Source organism: Alligator mississippiensis, chromosome 3 (genome assembly GCF_030867095.1).
Source record: "Alligator mississippiensis isolate rAllMis1 chromosome 3, rAllMis1, whole genome shotgun sequence".
Lineage (NCBI taxonomy): Eukaryota > Metazoa > Chordata > Crocodylia > Alligatoridae > Alligator > Alligator mississippiensis.
Window position 1 is genome coordinate 81,063,114 of NC_081826.1, and position 18,371 is coordinate 81,081,484.

The following is an 18,371-nucleotide window of genomic DNA, read 5'->3' on the forward strand; positions in this document are numbered from 1 at the left end:
AAGCAACAGATTAGCTATGCCAGGGACCTTGATGCTGCTAATGTAGGAGGAACCGCAATTTCTTAAAATTTGTCCTTAGTGTCAAAAGGTTCATTGTTTCAGAAGCAGACAGCTATGCAGCAGATTAACTTCTGGAAGCACAGAAGAAATACAAATTACATCCCTCCCTTTCCTCCCACTTCTGCCTCATGCAGCCATTGGGGCAGCTGCACTGGAGTGCAGATGCATCTGAGAAGGCACTCATCTGAGAAGACACTTGTATTTAGATATTTAAAAAACCCTTTTCTATTAGTCATGCTAGTTCACAGACCCTTTAATACATGAAAGGGTCAAAACTTTTGGATAAGACTGATTTTTAAAATCCAGCAGGCTGGAATCCAAAATATCAAACAAATATTGGCATTAGCAGAGCTGTTTGCCTCACAGCAGATTATACTGTAAACAGAATACCTACATGTAATTACTTTTACAAGTTGGTTTGTTATAATAACCCAGAGAAACCTCTCATGGGTGACCTGTAAAGGATTTTGGAAAACTGGGTTTGCGAACCTTCTTATTTGTATCTTTTTGATATATAAGGGAGGACAGTAAAGTTCAGTTAGCTTTTATGTAAGGAAGCTGTTGTTGCTTATTTGTTTGTCTTTTGACTGTCATGTATCACAGGTCTGGTCTTTCCCTAATTTCAATGGAGGATTGCTTATGTGTGTGTCAGGGATATAATTCTCCTACCTTCACTAAATATGCCTGTAGTGTTGGATCTTTCACAAAGATATCTTTTTTTCCAAAGTACATAAAAAGTTCTTCCAAAAGTTAACAAAGAATACTGTTACAAGTGATCTGAATAAAGACCTTTCCACTCTCAACAGCTCAGGTTTCATTTTATTTTCAAAATCATTGCTTCACTACCTCTCCATAGAGTCTTCCTAGATAAACAAGACATGATTTTCTACTGTAAGAAATGCATTGTTTGTTTGTTTGTTTTTAAGAACAGCCTTTAGTTTTCTAAGTACGATAAAAATAAATAAAAATGGGAACTTAATTTTTTAAATTTTTTTAAAGTTCTCTTTAAAATGGGCTGGGCAAAAGAATCCTGGAATGAATCCTCATGTAAGAAGAGTAAAGAAAAATAATATTTCACCAGTTTATGCTTGCTTACACTTTCTTACTATTTTTTTTAAATCTGTAAATATTTTGCAGTCTGTTAGTCATCCTGGTATATCTGCTTTTTGCTAGTTTCCAAATCTCAATGAGTTTGGAGGAAGATTGTAGGTTATCAGATATAGTTACATTGTTGTTTCACTGATTAATGGTCTGTAAAATAAAATAACTTCTGTACTGGTGAAAGGTCAGTATATTTATGCAGCATTGTCTTAGGATACAGTTTAGTAATGATTTGCAACATTACTTTATAAATAAAAGATTTTTTTTAACTCCTTCTTTTGAAAGATAGTTTTTAAAACAGCCCTTTCGTTACGTGAAAAGAAGGTGGGGCAGAGTTTTGAAATTAGTTATTCAAAGGAAATCAGGAAACAGGTTATAAACAAGGGCAACAGAAATCTGTAAGAAATCGTAAAGAAATCTGAAGTTATCTTCCATTTCCTCCCTATGTCAGTGGAATTTCTGATTGTTTTCCTACCTGGTTCTAGCACAGTGTACCATTTGTTGTTCTTTTTTCATATTAAAAGGAGCCTAATTTGCTTAACATATTTTGAGTTTGTCAATATCATCATGAATTTGGATAAGTATTTTCTGTAGTTCAGTATCTTTGCATAAAAAAATGCAACCTGCTCTTTAATAAGAAACAAAAAGGGAAAAAGTATATTTGGCATAGTTTTATCCAACACTGATACAAAAGACTTTAGAAATGCATGTGGCAAATAAAAGTAATATTATTTATGAGAAGAACACAGAGAATGTCAGTGTCTTTGTTGCTGGATGCAGGATGTAATCCTTCATTCATTGTACTCAAAATATATAATGAAGTTAGAGGAAGTTTTAGGGGATGGACGAATGCAGGAATAAGAAAAAAAGTTTTATTGTTCCTGCCAATCCTCTCATGGAGTGCAGGTGTGCCTCACATGGAAATTACAACTCAGTGGATTTACAGGAGAGGGAGGCTCGGACACACAGTGTATTTCTGTCATTTTAAGAAGTAAACTTATGATGCACAAACCTGAGCTGGTGTAGCTCACTTCAGTTCGGTGTAGAATTACTCAGGGAAAAATAATGGGTAAAACTACATTGAGGTTAAATACTCCGGGGTACATGTTGTGTGTCTGCAGCCATTCCTAAAGTAGCTGTCTGCTCAAAATACACAGGTGGCAAGGCACTGTAATAGTCACCTTCTGTCTGAAGCTACACAGAGGCTGCATCTACACGAACCGCCGACTCCACAATTGTTACTTTGCAGTCATTTAGTACCAGTGTTACTGCACAGTCCTGTATCCGCGCAGTTATTTTTAGATGCTTCTGCGCAGTAGCTTGTTACTATTGCACAGTAGTGTTGCCATCAAGGTTCATGCCCAGCGACACTACGACACTACGGCGCTTTGGCAATGAGCCCGAACTTCAGTGATGCAACATGATAACAGTACCATTAGCCAATGGAGTGTTTATCTGTTCAATTATCTCCAAAGACAATGCAAGAAAAAGCAATCCGTGACTGACTAGAGCCTTCCTGGTAAATTAGACTATTCTTAAAGATTAACCACACTCTGACAATTTGAACATGAATAAAGTATGAAATCCATTAAATCTCACTTTATTAAAAATACATATTAACAAGGAATTAAGCATCTATCTGTAATGTGTGGAACAAAAAATTGCTTTATCACTGGAGAGATAAAATGGAAGTCTCATACAGCTAGTAGTAAAATGTATAGAGGTTTAAAAAAGTGTAGGTGATAACTTTCTAATATAAAAGATATTCCCCTTTCCTCCCCATGGAATAGCTCTATTTCAGATCTCATTATAATAGATAAAGAAGAACTTGATCGATAGATAGAAAGTTGGTGTTTTTCTTGGAAACAGTGATTATGACCTGTTCACATTCCTTAGGAGCAGAGAACAGTCCCAGACACAATATATTGCTGATATGTATTGTAAGCAGTAAGTAATTCCATTCCATTGCAGGATATGGAAGCACTTTCTGGGTTTTATGATGGGTAAGTGAAAGGAATGACATCTAGAATCCTGTGGAGGAAAGCGAGACATTACAAAAGCAGCTGTTTTCTTCAAGATGTAGGTTTCCCTTCAACCTTTCTTGCCAAGTATCCCCTTTCTGTCATCTCTGTCTCATAGTATAGAAGTTTGCTCCTTGTTGTCTGGCACCCTCTGCTATTGTGTTCACATCTGACAAGCATCAGATTAGCAAGCAGTGTTGCACTCTTCCTTGATTATGTAGGCCAAGCTCTATGGAAAGCCAGGCTCTGTATATCTGTGGGCCTGCAATGGACATTCCACTTGGGTTCTAGCCAAGCCTCCCCAGTCATGCCACTGGCATCCAGTCTGCCCTGCTTCATAGAAGTCCTTCTCTCCCCACGTTTTGGGGGGCCCCGTGGAGCCGAGCAGAGTGGATGTGGTGACTCTGCACTGCCGCCGGTTTCACATCTGGCTGCTCAGCACCCACCCCCCCAGCCGCCAAATCTGCTGCCGGCTTTCTCGCGTATGGGAGTGGGGGGCCCCACACAGGCTGACTTCCCCGGTCCCTGCACCCTGCTCAGGTCACCTGTGGTCCTTCTTATCCCCACCCCCACCTCCATCCATGCACTCTGTTCAAATCCCTCACCCTATGCATTTATAAGTATGACTCAATCCTTTATTTCCTGGTTTTCGGAAATGTAAATGTACATTACCTTCAGGGCACCCTGATCCCCACTAACAAGGCAGGCAGGGAGAAGGGCTCAGGACTCTCCAAGGGACCAAGATGCACCAGATCCTGACTCATGTGAGTGGGGGCTCATAAGCAAGATGGAGAGGACTGCCAGACTGCCCAGGTCCCAGCTAAGATGAAGGGGGAAGGGAGAAGAACTCTGATCCCACTCACAGAGGCAGGTATCTCAAGGCACTTTTACACATGCTCTGGGGTTGGGGGTGGGGGGGAGGAGGGCAGCGCTTTAATTAGAGCAGCTCTGAGAGCTGCGTTCAACAAGCTCGTTCAATGAGCTTTAGTTCAAGTGCCCCCACCACCATTTGTAAGTGTGGGCACACTGATACACAAGATGCAGGAGGCTGCTGGAGCACAGTAATTGCCATGCTCCAGCAGACTCAATTAATCGAGTCTGCTCTGGCATGCTGGAATTGCAGCGTGTCAGAGCAGCTTCCTTGCTTGTGTATAGGCACCCTTAGATCCTTGCATATGCACTGAAGGTAAGGAAGTAAGGCTGACAAGTTCTCCCACTTCTAATTTCTTCATCCCTCTATCACCCAACACAGCGTTCTTCTATCCTTCCTTGTTGCCTAACCCTCCCCTGTCCCCACACTATTTCTCCTGATTTGAGCCCCTCAGCCTCTATTTTTTCTACTACTCATCCCTCTTATGCCAATCTCCATAATTCTCCCTTCTCTTTGTTGCATCCCCAACTCCTGTTCGTCAGCCCTCCCCTCCCAGCAAGCAGTTGCTGGACAATAAATTAAATAGTTGGAATGCCTTGTGGATTATCTACTGTACTTGGATTACATTCCTCCAAAACACTGCTGAAGTCTGGCCATGACTAGGCAGATTGTAGCAACCTGCCCCCAGACATTTCTCAGATTTCTGCCAAGGCTAGGCCATGAATTCACATTATCTGAGTAGACCTTAAGTTCCATGGCCACGGCAGTTCCCATGAGCCACCCAGGTCATGAGAAAGCTATCCTGCTAGACACCACCTTGGCTGGTCTTTCTTGTAATTCACATTGTGTGAAACTGTTTCACACATGTTCCAGACAGCTTAATTGCTTTTTTAAATAAGACTTTATGTATTGCTTTCTTAAAGTAGTAGTAGCTAGAATAAATGTTGAGTGACTTACACAGTTGGGTATCCAGGTTGTAGCCATATTGGTCTAGAGGCAATACCCAGGAGAACTTTTCTACCCAGGAGAACTTTTACCATCTTTTCTCCTATGCCTGAAGAAGGGTGTTTGTGGTCGAAAGCTTGCAATTAATTTTTTTTTTTTTAAAAATCTAGTTGGTCTAATAAAAGATATCACCTCTATCATGCCCCCTTTAAACAGTTGGGGCACGATCAGAGCTATGTTGTCATCCAGTCTATAAAAAAAATTGTTAGAGATTTCTCTATGCAGGGGAGTCTACCTTGGGAACTACTTACTCAAATCACCCTAACTTGAGATCATTAATGGTACCCTGTATCTCTCTCCGGTACACCAAATGTTAAGGCCATATAAGTAAACATTCAGTTTTTTAGAGCACTTAGGTTATGTCTATACAGGAAATTTACTATCCCCAGCAGCAGTACCCTCTAGTGCACTGTTCCTTGTATACTGCTTTTTAAACTAGAAACAGCATGACCACTTCAGAGCATTGATTGGGACAAGCTAATAAGTGTTGCTGAGTAAGAGGGTCAATTAGCCTATCCACATAGCCCTAGCAACAAAGCTTCGAAATTAGGAAGTAGCCTACCCAGAACAGCTCTGTGTGCTAGAGGGTACCAGTGCAGCTTGCACCCTGGGCCAAACCTATGGGAGAGCAGGTGGGAGGTGCTGCTGAGTGCCTGGAGAGGCAAGTTTCCAAGAGCTGAGCATGGGGGTGAGCAGTTGGGCAACTGGGCAGGACACTCTCAAAATGGGAACATTAAGTCCTGGCCCTGGGCTGCAGGACTCCGGGACAGCATTTGTCCTGGATTCTCAGTATCATGCAGGGTAGTGCATGGGGCCTGGGGTCAGGAGTGCATGGTCATGGGGCTGGCCGCAGAGCAGGATGGAACCATGGGTGGCTTGTCTGTGGGGCCAGCAGTGTGGGGGCAGCTCCCCACCACTGTGCACACTCCCAGGGAGAGGAGAATGGGGGGCACATACCCCCAAAGATTTATGCGTGGGGTGGAGGCGGATGCTGGCTGCCTGCTACGGGGCTCTCCACCCTGCTGCCCTCCCTCTGGGAGGCCCATGCCAGCTGTGCTGCCATGGTGAGGTGCCTCCTGCCTGCCCAGCAGCAGTGCATCACCATAGTGGGCAGAGAGGTGCCTTTGTACACTAGAGAGGTGGGGTTTCTGAGTGGGGAGTGACGGGGCTGCAGGAGTCTTATCTACACAGGGGACTTGTAAACAATCCCAGGCTGCAGCTGCCACGATTGCCACAACATGGTCTGCCCACCCCTGCTGTTGCTCTTACAGCAACGTTACAGAGTCTGAGCAACCCTTTGCTGCTGCAAGAGCCATGCTGTGGGATTACTTTTGCTGCCAAGGCATGGACTCCATGGGGGTGAGGGGACAATTCTGGTGCCCCTCCTAACTTGGCACCCAGTGCTGGTGTCTCACTCACCCACCCCTTGTTACCCTCCTGAATGAAACAATAGTGATCCAGGAACTAATCACTCCTGGTTGACAGAGCACAATGTGTACACTGAGCTGCTTCTCCTCATTGTTCTCAACTGCAAAATAACAAATGAATGTATTATTAGCAACTTTAAGGATTTTCTTAAACCACTTCAGTTAATACAAGCTACAACAGGCAAATATTTCTCGTCTCCCGAAGGAGGGCACAAGGTGTTGACATCCGTATGAGGCCAGAGTTTGTGCTGAATAGTTGTCTTCCAGAAATGTGAATGTGATCATCAGTAAACTTGTTTATATGATGACTATTTTACATGAATCGACTTAATTTGTTTTAGTAGAATTTATTATAGCAAAGAAGCAATTTAGGAAAATCCTATTATATGGAGAAGCAAGCTATAATAAGGATATTGCTTCACTTCAGCTCTCTACACTTTTAATGCCTTTAACCTTTGTTAGACTGAGCAATATTTTACAACTAAAGAATGAAATTAAGTAATCAAGTAAGGTCATCTTATGTAGACAAATGCTGCCCACTTACAATATATGTTGCCACGTAGCCAATTCCTCACAAATTTCCTGGAATAATGGTATAATCTTTAATTTACACAGCTTGTACAATTAGGACCAGGTATAACTCCAATAATGTAAGGCCTTCTGAACTCTTCTAAATGAGCAATTAGATAATATGGCACTTTCTGGGGAACCCATGAGATTACAAACATTTGTTTTTATATCTAGAATGGCAAAAGAAGGATTAAATCCAAATCATACATCATTGTAAACTACCTTTGTTTTATATCTTGAAAAAGTATTAAAAATACATGAAAAATAGAACCCTGAATGTAATGCTTTTAGTTATGAACACATGTGGAAGGAACTGCTTTAAAAGCAAGTATGATTAAAACATTTCTCCTCAACACTGCTTTCATTTCTGTCAGTTCCTTTTTATATGATAGCTATATCTCTTATTCCCCTCTACATTTGGAATTACTAGTTCTCTTCCAGTCAGAATTATTTTTCTTTTTCACTTCCCACTTCAACTAGATTCTCATTCACTCTGCTTAGGCGTCAGTTAATCTGAAGCCATTAGTCTCTCCTGCTTTCCTAACTGTGGCTCTGATCCTCATTACAACACCATATCCTTTTTGTAGGCCAGCAGCAATCCTAGGTTCCTTAGTTTAGACTCCTGGGTTTTCTTTTCATCTTTAGTCTACTGTTGTGTAATCTGATATTGTCCAATGTCCTTGATTTTTCTCTCTCTGTGCCATGGTCTCTTTCTGTAATAGTGGCTAGTGAACAGGCAGAGCAGGGATAGTGTAAGTCTATGTTGGAACACAAAGAGCCTCAAATACCTTACCTGGGCATTAGAGGGTTTTTTATGCTTTCCCCGCAATCCCACTGATTGCCAGGGTTATCAGGAACCTGAGATAAAATCATGCTATGATGATGATCTTGACTTCCCCGGAATGGAAGAGACTACATTGGTTTTCTCATCTCTGGGGACCTTTGTTCAGCTGTCACATTATCCTCCTGGGCCTGAAGTGGAATGTGTATATGCACATCCATCTTGAACAGCAACAGAGATTGAGAAATAATCCCTAGAGCGGCTCCAGTCCATGAACCGACATCCTTCTGCATCATTAGAGACTTAAATGTAGTTTTATACAGATGAGCATTTCAAGGACTGGTAATTAAATTCTGATTCAGAAATATTTATTTGTATATTGGCAAAATTTAGTGATTTTTTTGGCAATGTTTAAAATTTTGCTTAATATTACTGATTATCAATTTTTTTCCAAGTTTTTTTGCTGGCACAGATATATTGAAGGTACTTTAGGAAGTTTAAACATGGTAGTTTCCTAGCAGTTCTGCAATTTCTGATCCTTATAGCATGACAGGCAAAAGGTCAATTTAATTTGATACTATGACATACTAAAATGTAATGACCTTTTATTACATTTGACAGGAAATGACAAGAAATGTTACCTGCAACCTATCTTTTAAGTCGAAGAGTAAATTTTGTAAAATGTTTAGTAAACATTTCTTTAGTCTATTTTGAATTATTTGAATGTGGTGGAGAAAATCCTGTAGCTGTGGAATAAAATACAGGAAATTCCAAATTAATTTTACTCCCTTGAGCTATATCCAGTGAGAAAAAAGAACACAGAGTCCATCTTCTCAAGGCATTTCTAATTTTAGGGGCCTCTAAATTAGTATTATAATATTTTTGTATCATGTAAAGCTTTGTTTGCTCAACTATACATTAGGAAAATAATTTTTAGTGAGACAGCTATCTGAGTAGAATGGGCTCTATTTTCAGGCTCAGTTTCTAAGCAGTAGATACACTTCTTTTTATTTCTCAAACAGTAAGTTATTTGTATATTCAGGTAAGCAGAACTAGCAATACTTCTGCAAGTATTCCATTTGAAAACAACTAATAATGTTATACGTACTTGTTAAATGAGAAAATAAAATTTACTGTTGAGATGTGAGAGTTGCTATAACCAAGTATTTTAGCATATTACCATTTTATATAAAATATTTTTAACATAATAACAATAGCAAACAGTTACAAATTCAGTATCTCAGATGATTAGCATGAGTACCATGGGGATTGTTAGAATCTTTTGGGTTTTTTTCATGAACTCTGGTAAGAAAACCTGTGCCCTGTCAGAGTTCTTAAATTTAATTTTCTGGTTTTACATTTGCAAATCAGAACCAAGAAAATTAAAATTCACTTCCTGCAGCTCAAATAAATGATTACCTCTCAGCATTCCTCTACTCAATGGGCATGTCTACATGTCACCCTACAGAGATATAGCGATGTGCTACATTGCCATACAGCATGAGGCGCACACACAATCATGTGGATCTACATGTGATTGGCAGCTGCATTGCCATAGCAGCAAAATATAACCATGCGCGGTGTGTACGGTGCAGTACAGGTGGTTACTGCGCTGTGCTTTAGTACATCCAAAAGGAAGTACTAAAGCATGGCGCCATAGCAACATCACTGTACAGCAATGTGTAGACGCACCCAATATGTGCCAGCAAGGCTTGCAGTGTCTGTGACTTGGTTTTAACAATGCAATGCTCTGGCTTTGAACATCCAGATTTTATATGTGCATGCTTTCTCCTTCCTAGAGGGTAGGTAACATTGGACTAATGTACCCCTGGCACAACACATGCAGAAAACTGCCTCCTGCTAAGGACTAAGTTGGTGACAAGCTGTACTTGTGACTTGTGGTTGGCTAATATTTGTAGACACAGCTCCTTTTCTAAGAAATCCTATTAGTTTTACCCCTTCTTCATGCGTCGTTCCTCCTGCATGTTTGTGTCATCCATGTTTTATATACTGTCTTTGAATTTGTTAACTCTTTATGCAAAAAACATTTTAAGATGTCTTGGCTTTTAAAAAATCAGTTTCATGTTGTGTGTGTATTCAGGAATTAGAACTGCTGGTACAGCCCTGTCAACCCTGACACTGATAGTCTATAGCACCATCTACTGTTGAAATAGCAAATGGTATTCATGAACTTCAGGGATGAAATCAGTTAAGAGTTTTTGTCATTAATTATATTGGAACCAGAGCTCAACAGCTCCACCCAGAGCTCCAAGAAGGTAATAATTCATTTGCAAAATGGTGCTGTACTAATTACATATATATATAGCTTTAATTTGCTTATGTGTGTAATTTTCATGAGAGTCAGTATCATGTATGAAATAATATATTGTCTTTAATCACCCCAACTAGACTGAAAAAGGCAGCATATATTTTATATTCTGCATATATAAAATGGAATACATATTCTAACCAATATATAGTACAGTCTAGGCTATATATTGGAATGACATAGCAAAGAAAAGGAATTAATATCCTCTTACAAGTGAGAGACTTCTTATGCAAGATTACCTCACCACAACTGCTAAAATGCAGACTTAGTTCATTATGTAAGAACCATTTTAAAATCACAGTTGCGTGACAGTGCAAATGCACTTTTAAGACCCATATCTACCATCACATTGTCGGAATCTTGCTCTTGATGATAGTGATGATTTTGCCACAGTTTTGTTTTTTTCCTTTATCATTTTAAATCAAAATTTTATTGACTGCCAACTTAATGAAAGTCAGTGTTGTTTGAAAATGGATGTTTTTTCTGCATACAAACTGGAACCTAACCTAATTTTAATATACAACTCTATTTATTTTGTTGCAGGTATGTGGGTTTCTCCACACTGCAGTGTACACTGTGCATGTGTCTTGGCTCATGCACATGAGCATGTGCTTGCCAGGCCCACTTCTGAACATCCACTCTGCACACATAGGTTGTTACAGCTTAACCAGAACAAATGGACTCTTGTCCTCTTGGCATAGTATGACCCTGATTAGCCTCTGTCTACCCAGCTGAATTGGGAAACCAAGGTTCTTCTCCCTGATAAGAAGAGGTGGTCTTGGAGGTGTCTGAACCACTTCCAGTTACTGATTCTTCTAAAGTCCCAAATGTTCCACTTGTTAAGTTATTATTAGGGAATACACTGGATTGGGCTGCCTCATTCCTTGTGATCAATGGTTTTCCCACTAATTCAGTCAGAGGATTTTGTGTGTCTTATTTTCAGTGATCCAATTGTGAGGGAATACTGAGATTCCATTATGAAGCCTGAGGCACCTGTTGTGCTGTGGATTTCCAACACGTTGAGTTTGATACTACCTGGAAAGAGGCAGCCTAGCATTCCCTTTTTGACCAAGGAAGTGCAGGATGAGCTATGTTGATGTCGCCTGTAGAGTTGAATTCTGTTGTTTAACTGTGTTAGGAATGTTACAGAGAAAAAAAAATCTTCCTGTTTGCTCTCCCATCAGGAGACTTGCACCTGGCAGGACCAGGGGAGGCCTTGTAGATGGGCTCAGAAAGCTCTGCAGATGCCACACTGGGGAAAGTCTTGGGGCTGGCTCCAGTGAAGAGGCTTAGGATGTGCCTAGTATGAACCTCATTGCTTCCAGCTGTGTCTTTAATAGGTGTCTATGGCATCAAAGCATCCCCTATGCAGTCTCTGAATGATTGTCCCTGGGGTAATAACATCATGAACTTAGAGATCGCCAAGGGCCACTAGATATCCATATGCTGCAAGGCTTCACCCTGAACTCATAGAAACCATTGACTACTCTACCCTGGCATCTGGCTCAGTTACATAGGGAATGATCTTCCAGGAAATCACCACCCCAGGGCTCTGGGAATTTCTATGGTTTGATCTTACATGTACCCCAACTTCCCAGTTATCTTGGGAGTCCCTCTGCATCTCTTTCCATGATGTGCTCATCCAGTGGAAAGATGGAAAGCTCCAATTCCAGTCACCATATTGCTGATATGTATGTTTTCTGAGATATGTCGCCCCTATTGACTCTTCCCCAGGTGTTCTTGTACTTCTGTCTCACTTGTTAGGTAGTACATCGTTGTCTGGCTTGCCATGAGAGCCAGTCGAACAGTCCATGACCGACTCCTCTGTTCTTGCCAAAAGTCAGGACTTGGTGAATATTTTTGATAAAAGCAAGTAAAGAAGTCATGACCCCACCATTCATATGACTGTCATATTGATCTGCAGATCAATGCTGCCCAATGCTAAGATTCCTTTCAGGTGGCTTTACCCTCTTTCCTTGTCAGAACTTGAAATTCTAAAAGAATATGTGAAGACAAATCCAGAAAAAGGGTTTAATCAACACCCTGACTTTCTTTCATCATTTACTTAATGACATTTATCATAGTGTCCTGGATCAGTAATTACTTGGATGATATCCTCATTTTTTTCCAAGGATCAAACCCAAAATATAATTCATGTCCAGCTATTCCTGGAATGTTTGTGGTGAAACCAACTTTATGCAAAGCTGAAAAAGTGATAGTTGAGTCAAAGCACCACTGAGTTTTTGGGGTATGTCATCTCCCTGGATGCAATGGTGGTGGATCCTTGAAAGGTGTGTGCCTTCCTAGATTTGGAATCTTCTAAGGACATCAAAGAAGCACAGTATTTCCTAGGTTTTGCCAAGTTGTATAGATATTTGAATGGGCTTCTTGGACCACTGAGACCACTCCTCTGCCTCTATCCTCCCACATGCTGGATCTAATGCTTGCTCTGGTCACTCAAGGACCTGTGCCACATGTGGCACCCACTCTGGACGGGCCAGAGTGGACACCGGATCCAGCATGCAGAAGGAGTCCTGGACTGACCCCACCAAGGCCAGCATCTGGGGCTAGATGATGTGGCTTTGCAGGCCAGATGGCTGCATCTTTGACACCCCTGCAATCAAAAAGTTAGCTGCTACATGGGATCCTTTCCCTTTTAATTTGGCTGAGGGATCTCACAGCACATGCATCATGTCTGGTTCCCAGCCTGCACATCTGAGGAAAGTGTGGGTGATACAGACTGGGCAGCTGCATGTGGGGACATGGTGTGCAAGCTTTGGAAACTGGCCTCTTCAAAATATAAAGGGACAGAAAGGAGACTTGGGACCTGGCAGAAGGATCATCTGTTAATATCTGACTAGGAATTGTGTAATTAGGTTTTCTCTCAAAATGAGACATATGGTGTGGCCACTTTACTCTCTATAAATCCCCCAACAGCATCTGCTTGCAACCACCTTTTACTCTATAGTTTTTCCCCAGTAAGAGTTCATTGTATTTTAGGCAAAGTCCTGGCACCAAGGTGTCTGGGAGCAGAAGCAGCTGTCAGAGGGTGGAAGAGATAGATGCATAGTTATGTGGCATGCTGTACAAGTCATGCTGCCAGGAGAACAATATAACATGTTTGTGGCAGGGGCAGACAGACAATGGGCTGAAAGCAGCTAAAAGCTCTGTCCTTCCCTGGTGCACAAAGGGAAAAGGTTATGAGCCAGATAAAGCTGCCAACAAAAAAGCAGTGCTGCTTGGAGAAGGTAAAAGCTTGTCCTCAGAATCAGTCCTGGTCAGGGCAAACAAGACATATGCGTAGGGTCCTGGGCTGTGGGAGGGACCCGGTCCTTCCCTCCATGGCAGCGGTGAGAATAGCCCCATCCGCCTTCCTTTCCTTCCCCTCTGCTGGTGTTGCTGCTTCAGCAGCTGCATCCTAGCGGCGGCTCTGAGTCTTGCTCCCTGTGGGCGGCAGCACCAGGGTAGGGAGGGAGGTCTTGACAGGCCCGGGGCCCACAAGTTTGTTTTCTTAGGGCCCACTAAAGGGTTAATCCGGTCCTGGCTGGATGCAGGCTTGGTATGGTACCCCGCTTCTGAGATTTGGCCTGGTGCGCTTCACGGGGCTTGGCTTTGCCTGGGGCCTCATCCAGCTGAGCTCTGTGGAACAGTATCAGCGGTGCTCAGCCTTCTTAGATTCAAGGCCACTCCTCATTAAGACTCAAGGCACCCCTTGGAAAATGCTGGCTTGTAGCTGCCACTTGTTTTGGACTACAGACTCATAGCAGATCAACTCTTCCAGTGCAGAGACCCAAGACAGACCACAACGGGGCAGAACGCTTTTACCGCTTACAGATTCCTATGTGAAATCTCAGGGTTTGTCTTGTGACTCACGTGCAGGTGTTCGCCAGTTAGTATTGCACAGCCTCCCACGGTGCCCTAAGAAGGTGCTCAGAGCACCCCAGGGTGCTGCGGCACCTGGTTGAGATCGTTGGTAAGGACCTCCCGAATTCATGGCGGAAGTGGGGTGCACTGTGGCTTCTTTAATCTTGCAGGTTCCCCCAACTGATTGGTGGAGGGGCCCTGCTTGTGGCTCGCTCCAGGTCAGTGGGGAGGCAAAAAACATGGTTTAAATACGGTGCTGTTTTTGCCACTGATTGGCTGAGCCTTGCAGTTTGCTGCTGACTGGCAGGGTGGAAAAAAATGGCGCCATGTGTAAACTGGCACCATCTGCTGAGGTCAGGGCGGCAGGGTAATCAGCAGAGTTTTGGGGAGGGCAAAGGGTAGGTGGGGAACATACAAGACTGAAGGAGCTGCTGCGCGCTGTACTTCTGCTATTACTTCAGTGGGTCCCTGATTTTCGGATTATAATCTTGGGAAAAACCCCAGAGGCCACGTGTTCTGCTCCAAGCCAGCAGGGTTCATGCTGCTCATCGAAGCCTCCCTTTATAACTGGCACACCCGCAGCCTGTTGGGACACGAGCCCAGAGCGAGACTCGAACCCACCGCTGTGGAGCCACCGCTAGGCTCCGCCCCCACCCTGGGGGAAGCACCGCCTGCTTGACTACCCCTTCCCGCTTTCGCGCATGCGCACCACTCTGCGACGCACCGCCCAACGCCTCCAGCTCATCCCCTGCGCGCCCTGCCCCGCCCCCTACTCGCTCTTCCGTCTCCACTTCCGTCTCCGCCCCTCCCTCCCTCCCTGACAGCCGCCCCGCCCCTCCTTGCCAGCCAATCCGGGCCGCGCGCGCGGGGCCTGCCGGGAGCGGGCGGACTGAGGTGTCCGGGTGCAGGCCCAAGATGGCGGTGCCGAGTGGCCGTTGAGGAGGCGGCGGCGGCGCGATGGCGCAGTGCGTGCAGTCGGTGCAGGAGTTCCTGCAGGACGCCTTCGTGCCCTTGGTGGCGGCGCTGTGCAGTGACGAGGCGGAGCGGCTCACGCGGCGGAACGGCCTCAGCTTCGCCGAGCTGGTGAAGCCCTTCTGCCGCCTCACGTCTGAAGGTCCGCGCCGCCGGGGGGGGGGGAGCTCGTCCTGGGGCTTCGCTCTCAGGCCCCGCGCGGGGGAGTGCGGGGCAGGTGGGGGCGCTGGCAGGGAGGAGGCAGGGGGTGCGCGCCTGCTGAACGTTTGGGAACCAGCCGTTACAACCTGATGTGGGATATTTCATGTAGTGGTCGGAGAAGGAGAGCTGGTCTGTGATCCTGTTGGGCCTGCAGACCAACCCAGCCGGCCAGGCGTTGGGAGCCATGGCTCGCTTGCTGCAGAAGGGCCTGGGCAGTAGCTGGCAAAGTTGTTTCTGGTCCTTGTGCTGCCCCCACTTCACCCCTGCCCCACTCGGCCCTGCCAGCTGCTCTGGTTTGGTCACCTTTGTTCTACAACCCTGCTGCTTCCCCCGCTCTTTGGTGGGTGTAGGCCTCTTGTGCTGCAGAAGGGGTCACGCCAGGTACTTGGGGCACCTGACTGTAGACACAGGGCTGTCATGTCTGTAAACTGACCGCGTATGAGGAGTACTTGTGAACAGGGGTGTTGTTTGAAAATATTTAGGTTGAGATGCAAATAATGAGTGGGTTTGTATTTTGTGTTTTTAAGTTGATTATCTTTAAAGTGCAGTTTATTAAAAGGATTAGAGGCAGCCCTTTTGGTCTGTAATATTGGCTTGCTTTCTAAATGGCATCTAAAGTGAAGTAGGTTTAACTATAGATTTTTTTATGGTGTGGGGGAATAACCCACACACAAAAGTCCTTCAGGATAGTTTGGCTGAATGCTGCTAGCCTGAAATCTAAGCAATCGATTTGAAAAGTTAAATACAGTGTTCTCTGCTACCCTGTCTGACCCTTGCTTGTTGGCCTTGGTGATTTTTATAACCCTGGCCTAATTTCTGTAAACGTTTTCCCTGCTCTGTTGTTTGGGGATTTCTCAAACTAGAGGAAGTCAGTTGAAGTGAAAATGATAAACATGCAGACCTAGATTCTCAAAAGTATATAGGGGCTTGACTCACTTTGAGGATAAGAGCCCGATGCTTGTAAAATATAATTAGTAAACAAAATAAAAAACTGTGATAACAATAGAGGAAACATATTTGGCAATCTTGCTTTAGCTGTTGTAACATAGTAGGCTAGAAGTAAGCCCTTTCAGAGAAGAGTTTTGAAAGAATGCTACCAAATTTAAGGAGGGGAGAATTGAACCTTCTGTTCCTACCTAGAACTAATATTTTAAATCTAGTAATTGTATTGGACCTTACTTGACTCTTGTAGTGCCTTTGGAAAGTACTGCACTAAGGTCTGTTTCTTTACATTAGTGGATATCACTTTTCCAACTCAGCTTTATCATATTCAGCCATCTTTTTCTTAAAAGTCTTTTATACTACAATCCAGTAAGGCTTACACCTGAAGCAACCAGTCCAGGAAGCTATATACTGAAATGTAAGCAGCACTTGCTGATAAATTATTCTCCACCCTTTGTTAAAAATATTCTTTCCATATAATTTTGTATTAAAGGTTAAATACCTCTCTTTTCAAAAACAACTTGTGGAACTGTGTTTTTAAAATACCTTGTTTTACTTAACGTTGGATGTGAATCCCCAATTGTATATTTCTGCATTGTTCTAAATTATGGCTATTAATTTATTTGGGGATGTAAGGAAATTACTTTGTTTATATGACTTCTAGGGGTTTTTTTTCGCCACTACTTTTATTGGTGTTCCTGTAAACAGTATTATTTATTCCATGGCACAATAGAACCATAAAGTAAGGCATCTTTAATTTATTTTATTCTCAGAATATGCTTTTAATTCTCCCACCCAACCAGTTTCAACTCTGGGTTACAGCTGATGACTCTTGAGTGGCTGGGTTTGTTTTTCTAGGCAGCCCAGCTCCTTTGCCTAGTCAGTCTAGTCCAAATTTCTGGTATCAGGGTGACTGAAGAGCTTGTGGCCAGCTCAGGTGGTCCTGGACAAGTCTTGATTCAGCAGATAGCACTTCTGACTACAAGTTTCACTCCAGGTATAGCTCAGTGGTAAATATGTTCTATGTTCTGTAGTTAACTTTCCCTTGTAGGGAAGCTGGACAGCAAGAGGCTTCTTCAGATGAGCTGCAGTAAGCAAGGGCAAAACTACTCAGTCCTGTGGCTTATTGATAAAATGTTGAAGTCCTGTGGTTTCAGATTTGTGAGACCATGATTTAGCTGCCTTGGGAAGCTTAGGCTTTTCACAGCTCTTATTTCAGTATCCCTTGGCATACGGGTTTGCCCACTGTATTGTTGTACACTAGATTAATATTTACAAGGTTCTCTGAACAAACCATTTCCTGAGGGTGGCCAAACTTTCTAACCCTTTTATCTATAAATCAAAACTGTGTTGTGGCAGAGAGCCACAGGGTACACATTTTAAGATGTGTGCCCAGAGCAAGCTATCTGTACCCTGGGCGCACACAATAATAATTTCTAGCTAAATACCTTCTTCAGGGGCTGCATTTTAAACTGCCCAGGAGTTGCAGGTGGCTTGTGAACTGTATTTGACCATCCTTGCTAGAACACTCTGTTTATGCAATCATAAGGGTTATTAATATGTCTTAAGTGAAAGATGAGATCATTGAGTAAGATTCTGCACCAAGAATTAACTATGTGGTTGCTGAATACATGGGAATCAGTCATTAAAATCTGATGTGGGATGTCTTGGTAGGAGGAAGAGAGCTGGTTTGTAATCCTATTGGGTTGCAGAAGGATTCCAGTCTATTGGTGGTAATATTTTTTTTAACTGAACTTGTCAAAAATAGTTGCAAAATAACTCTCTGCTTTTCTTCCCTAGATATTATGGCTTTGCAGTTGCTTGCCTTGCTGTACCCAAACTTACCTTTGTGTTGTGGTTCTTAGGAACTGTGATGAGTTTGGGTCACTTGCTGTTTCTTGTTGGCTAGTATGCCATGCTGCCCAAGTCTCCAAGTTGCAAATTTATAGCCACAGTTTAAGTAACTTACTAGAAATGTGTTCTCTGACTTCCTTATATCATAGAAACAAATTAAACTGATCCACTATGGTTGTATTTCCTTTTGTCATAATAATCTGTTGCTGACATTAGGCAGTACTAGATTTGTAAGAGGAAGTTTAATGAAAGTCTATAGCAGCCAATCATAGAAAGTCTGGCGGCTGCTGCTGCCCTCCCCCGGGGCCTCCGCAGTGCAGTGGGTACGACTCAGTGTGGCAGGGAACAGAGGAGCCGTGCAAGCTGTGTGTCC

General features: G+C 43.2%; 1 protein-coding gene across 8 annotated transcripts in view; it reads left to right on the forward strand.

The window, feature by feature from the left end:
* The window catches only part of TRAPPC8 (trafficking protein particle complex subunit 8), a 103,400-nt gene that overhangs the window by 6,271 nt on the left and 78,758 nt on the right, over positions 1 to 18,371 (forward strand). For 5 of the 8 annotated variants that reach the window (XM_019498542.2, XM_014606850.3, XM_019498543.2 and 2 more), the window contains exon 1: positions 14,905 to 15,143. The exons of 1 other annotated variant lie outside the window; for it this stretch is intronic. In XM_019498542.2, the coding sequence (XP_019354087.1) occupies positions 14,987 to 15,143 (157 nt within the window). In that variant the 5' untranslated portion in view covers positions 14,905 to 14,986. Of the gene's footprint in view, positions 1 to 14,903; positions 15,144 to 18,371 lie in introns of those variants that run through there. 2 more of the 8 variants (XM_014606847.3, XM_019498541.2) reach the window with 1 other exon arrangement.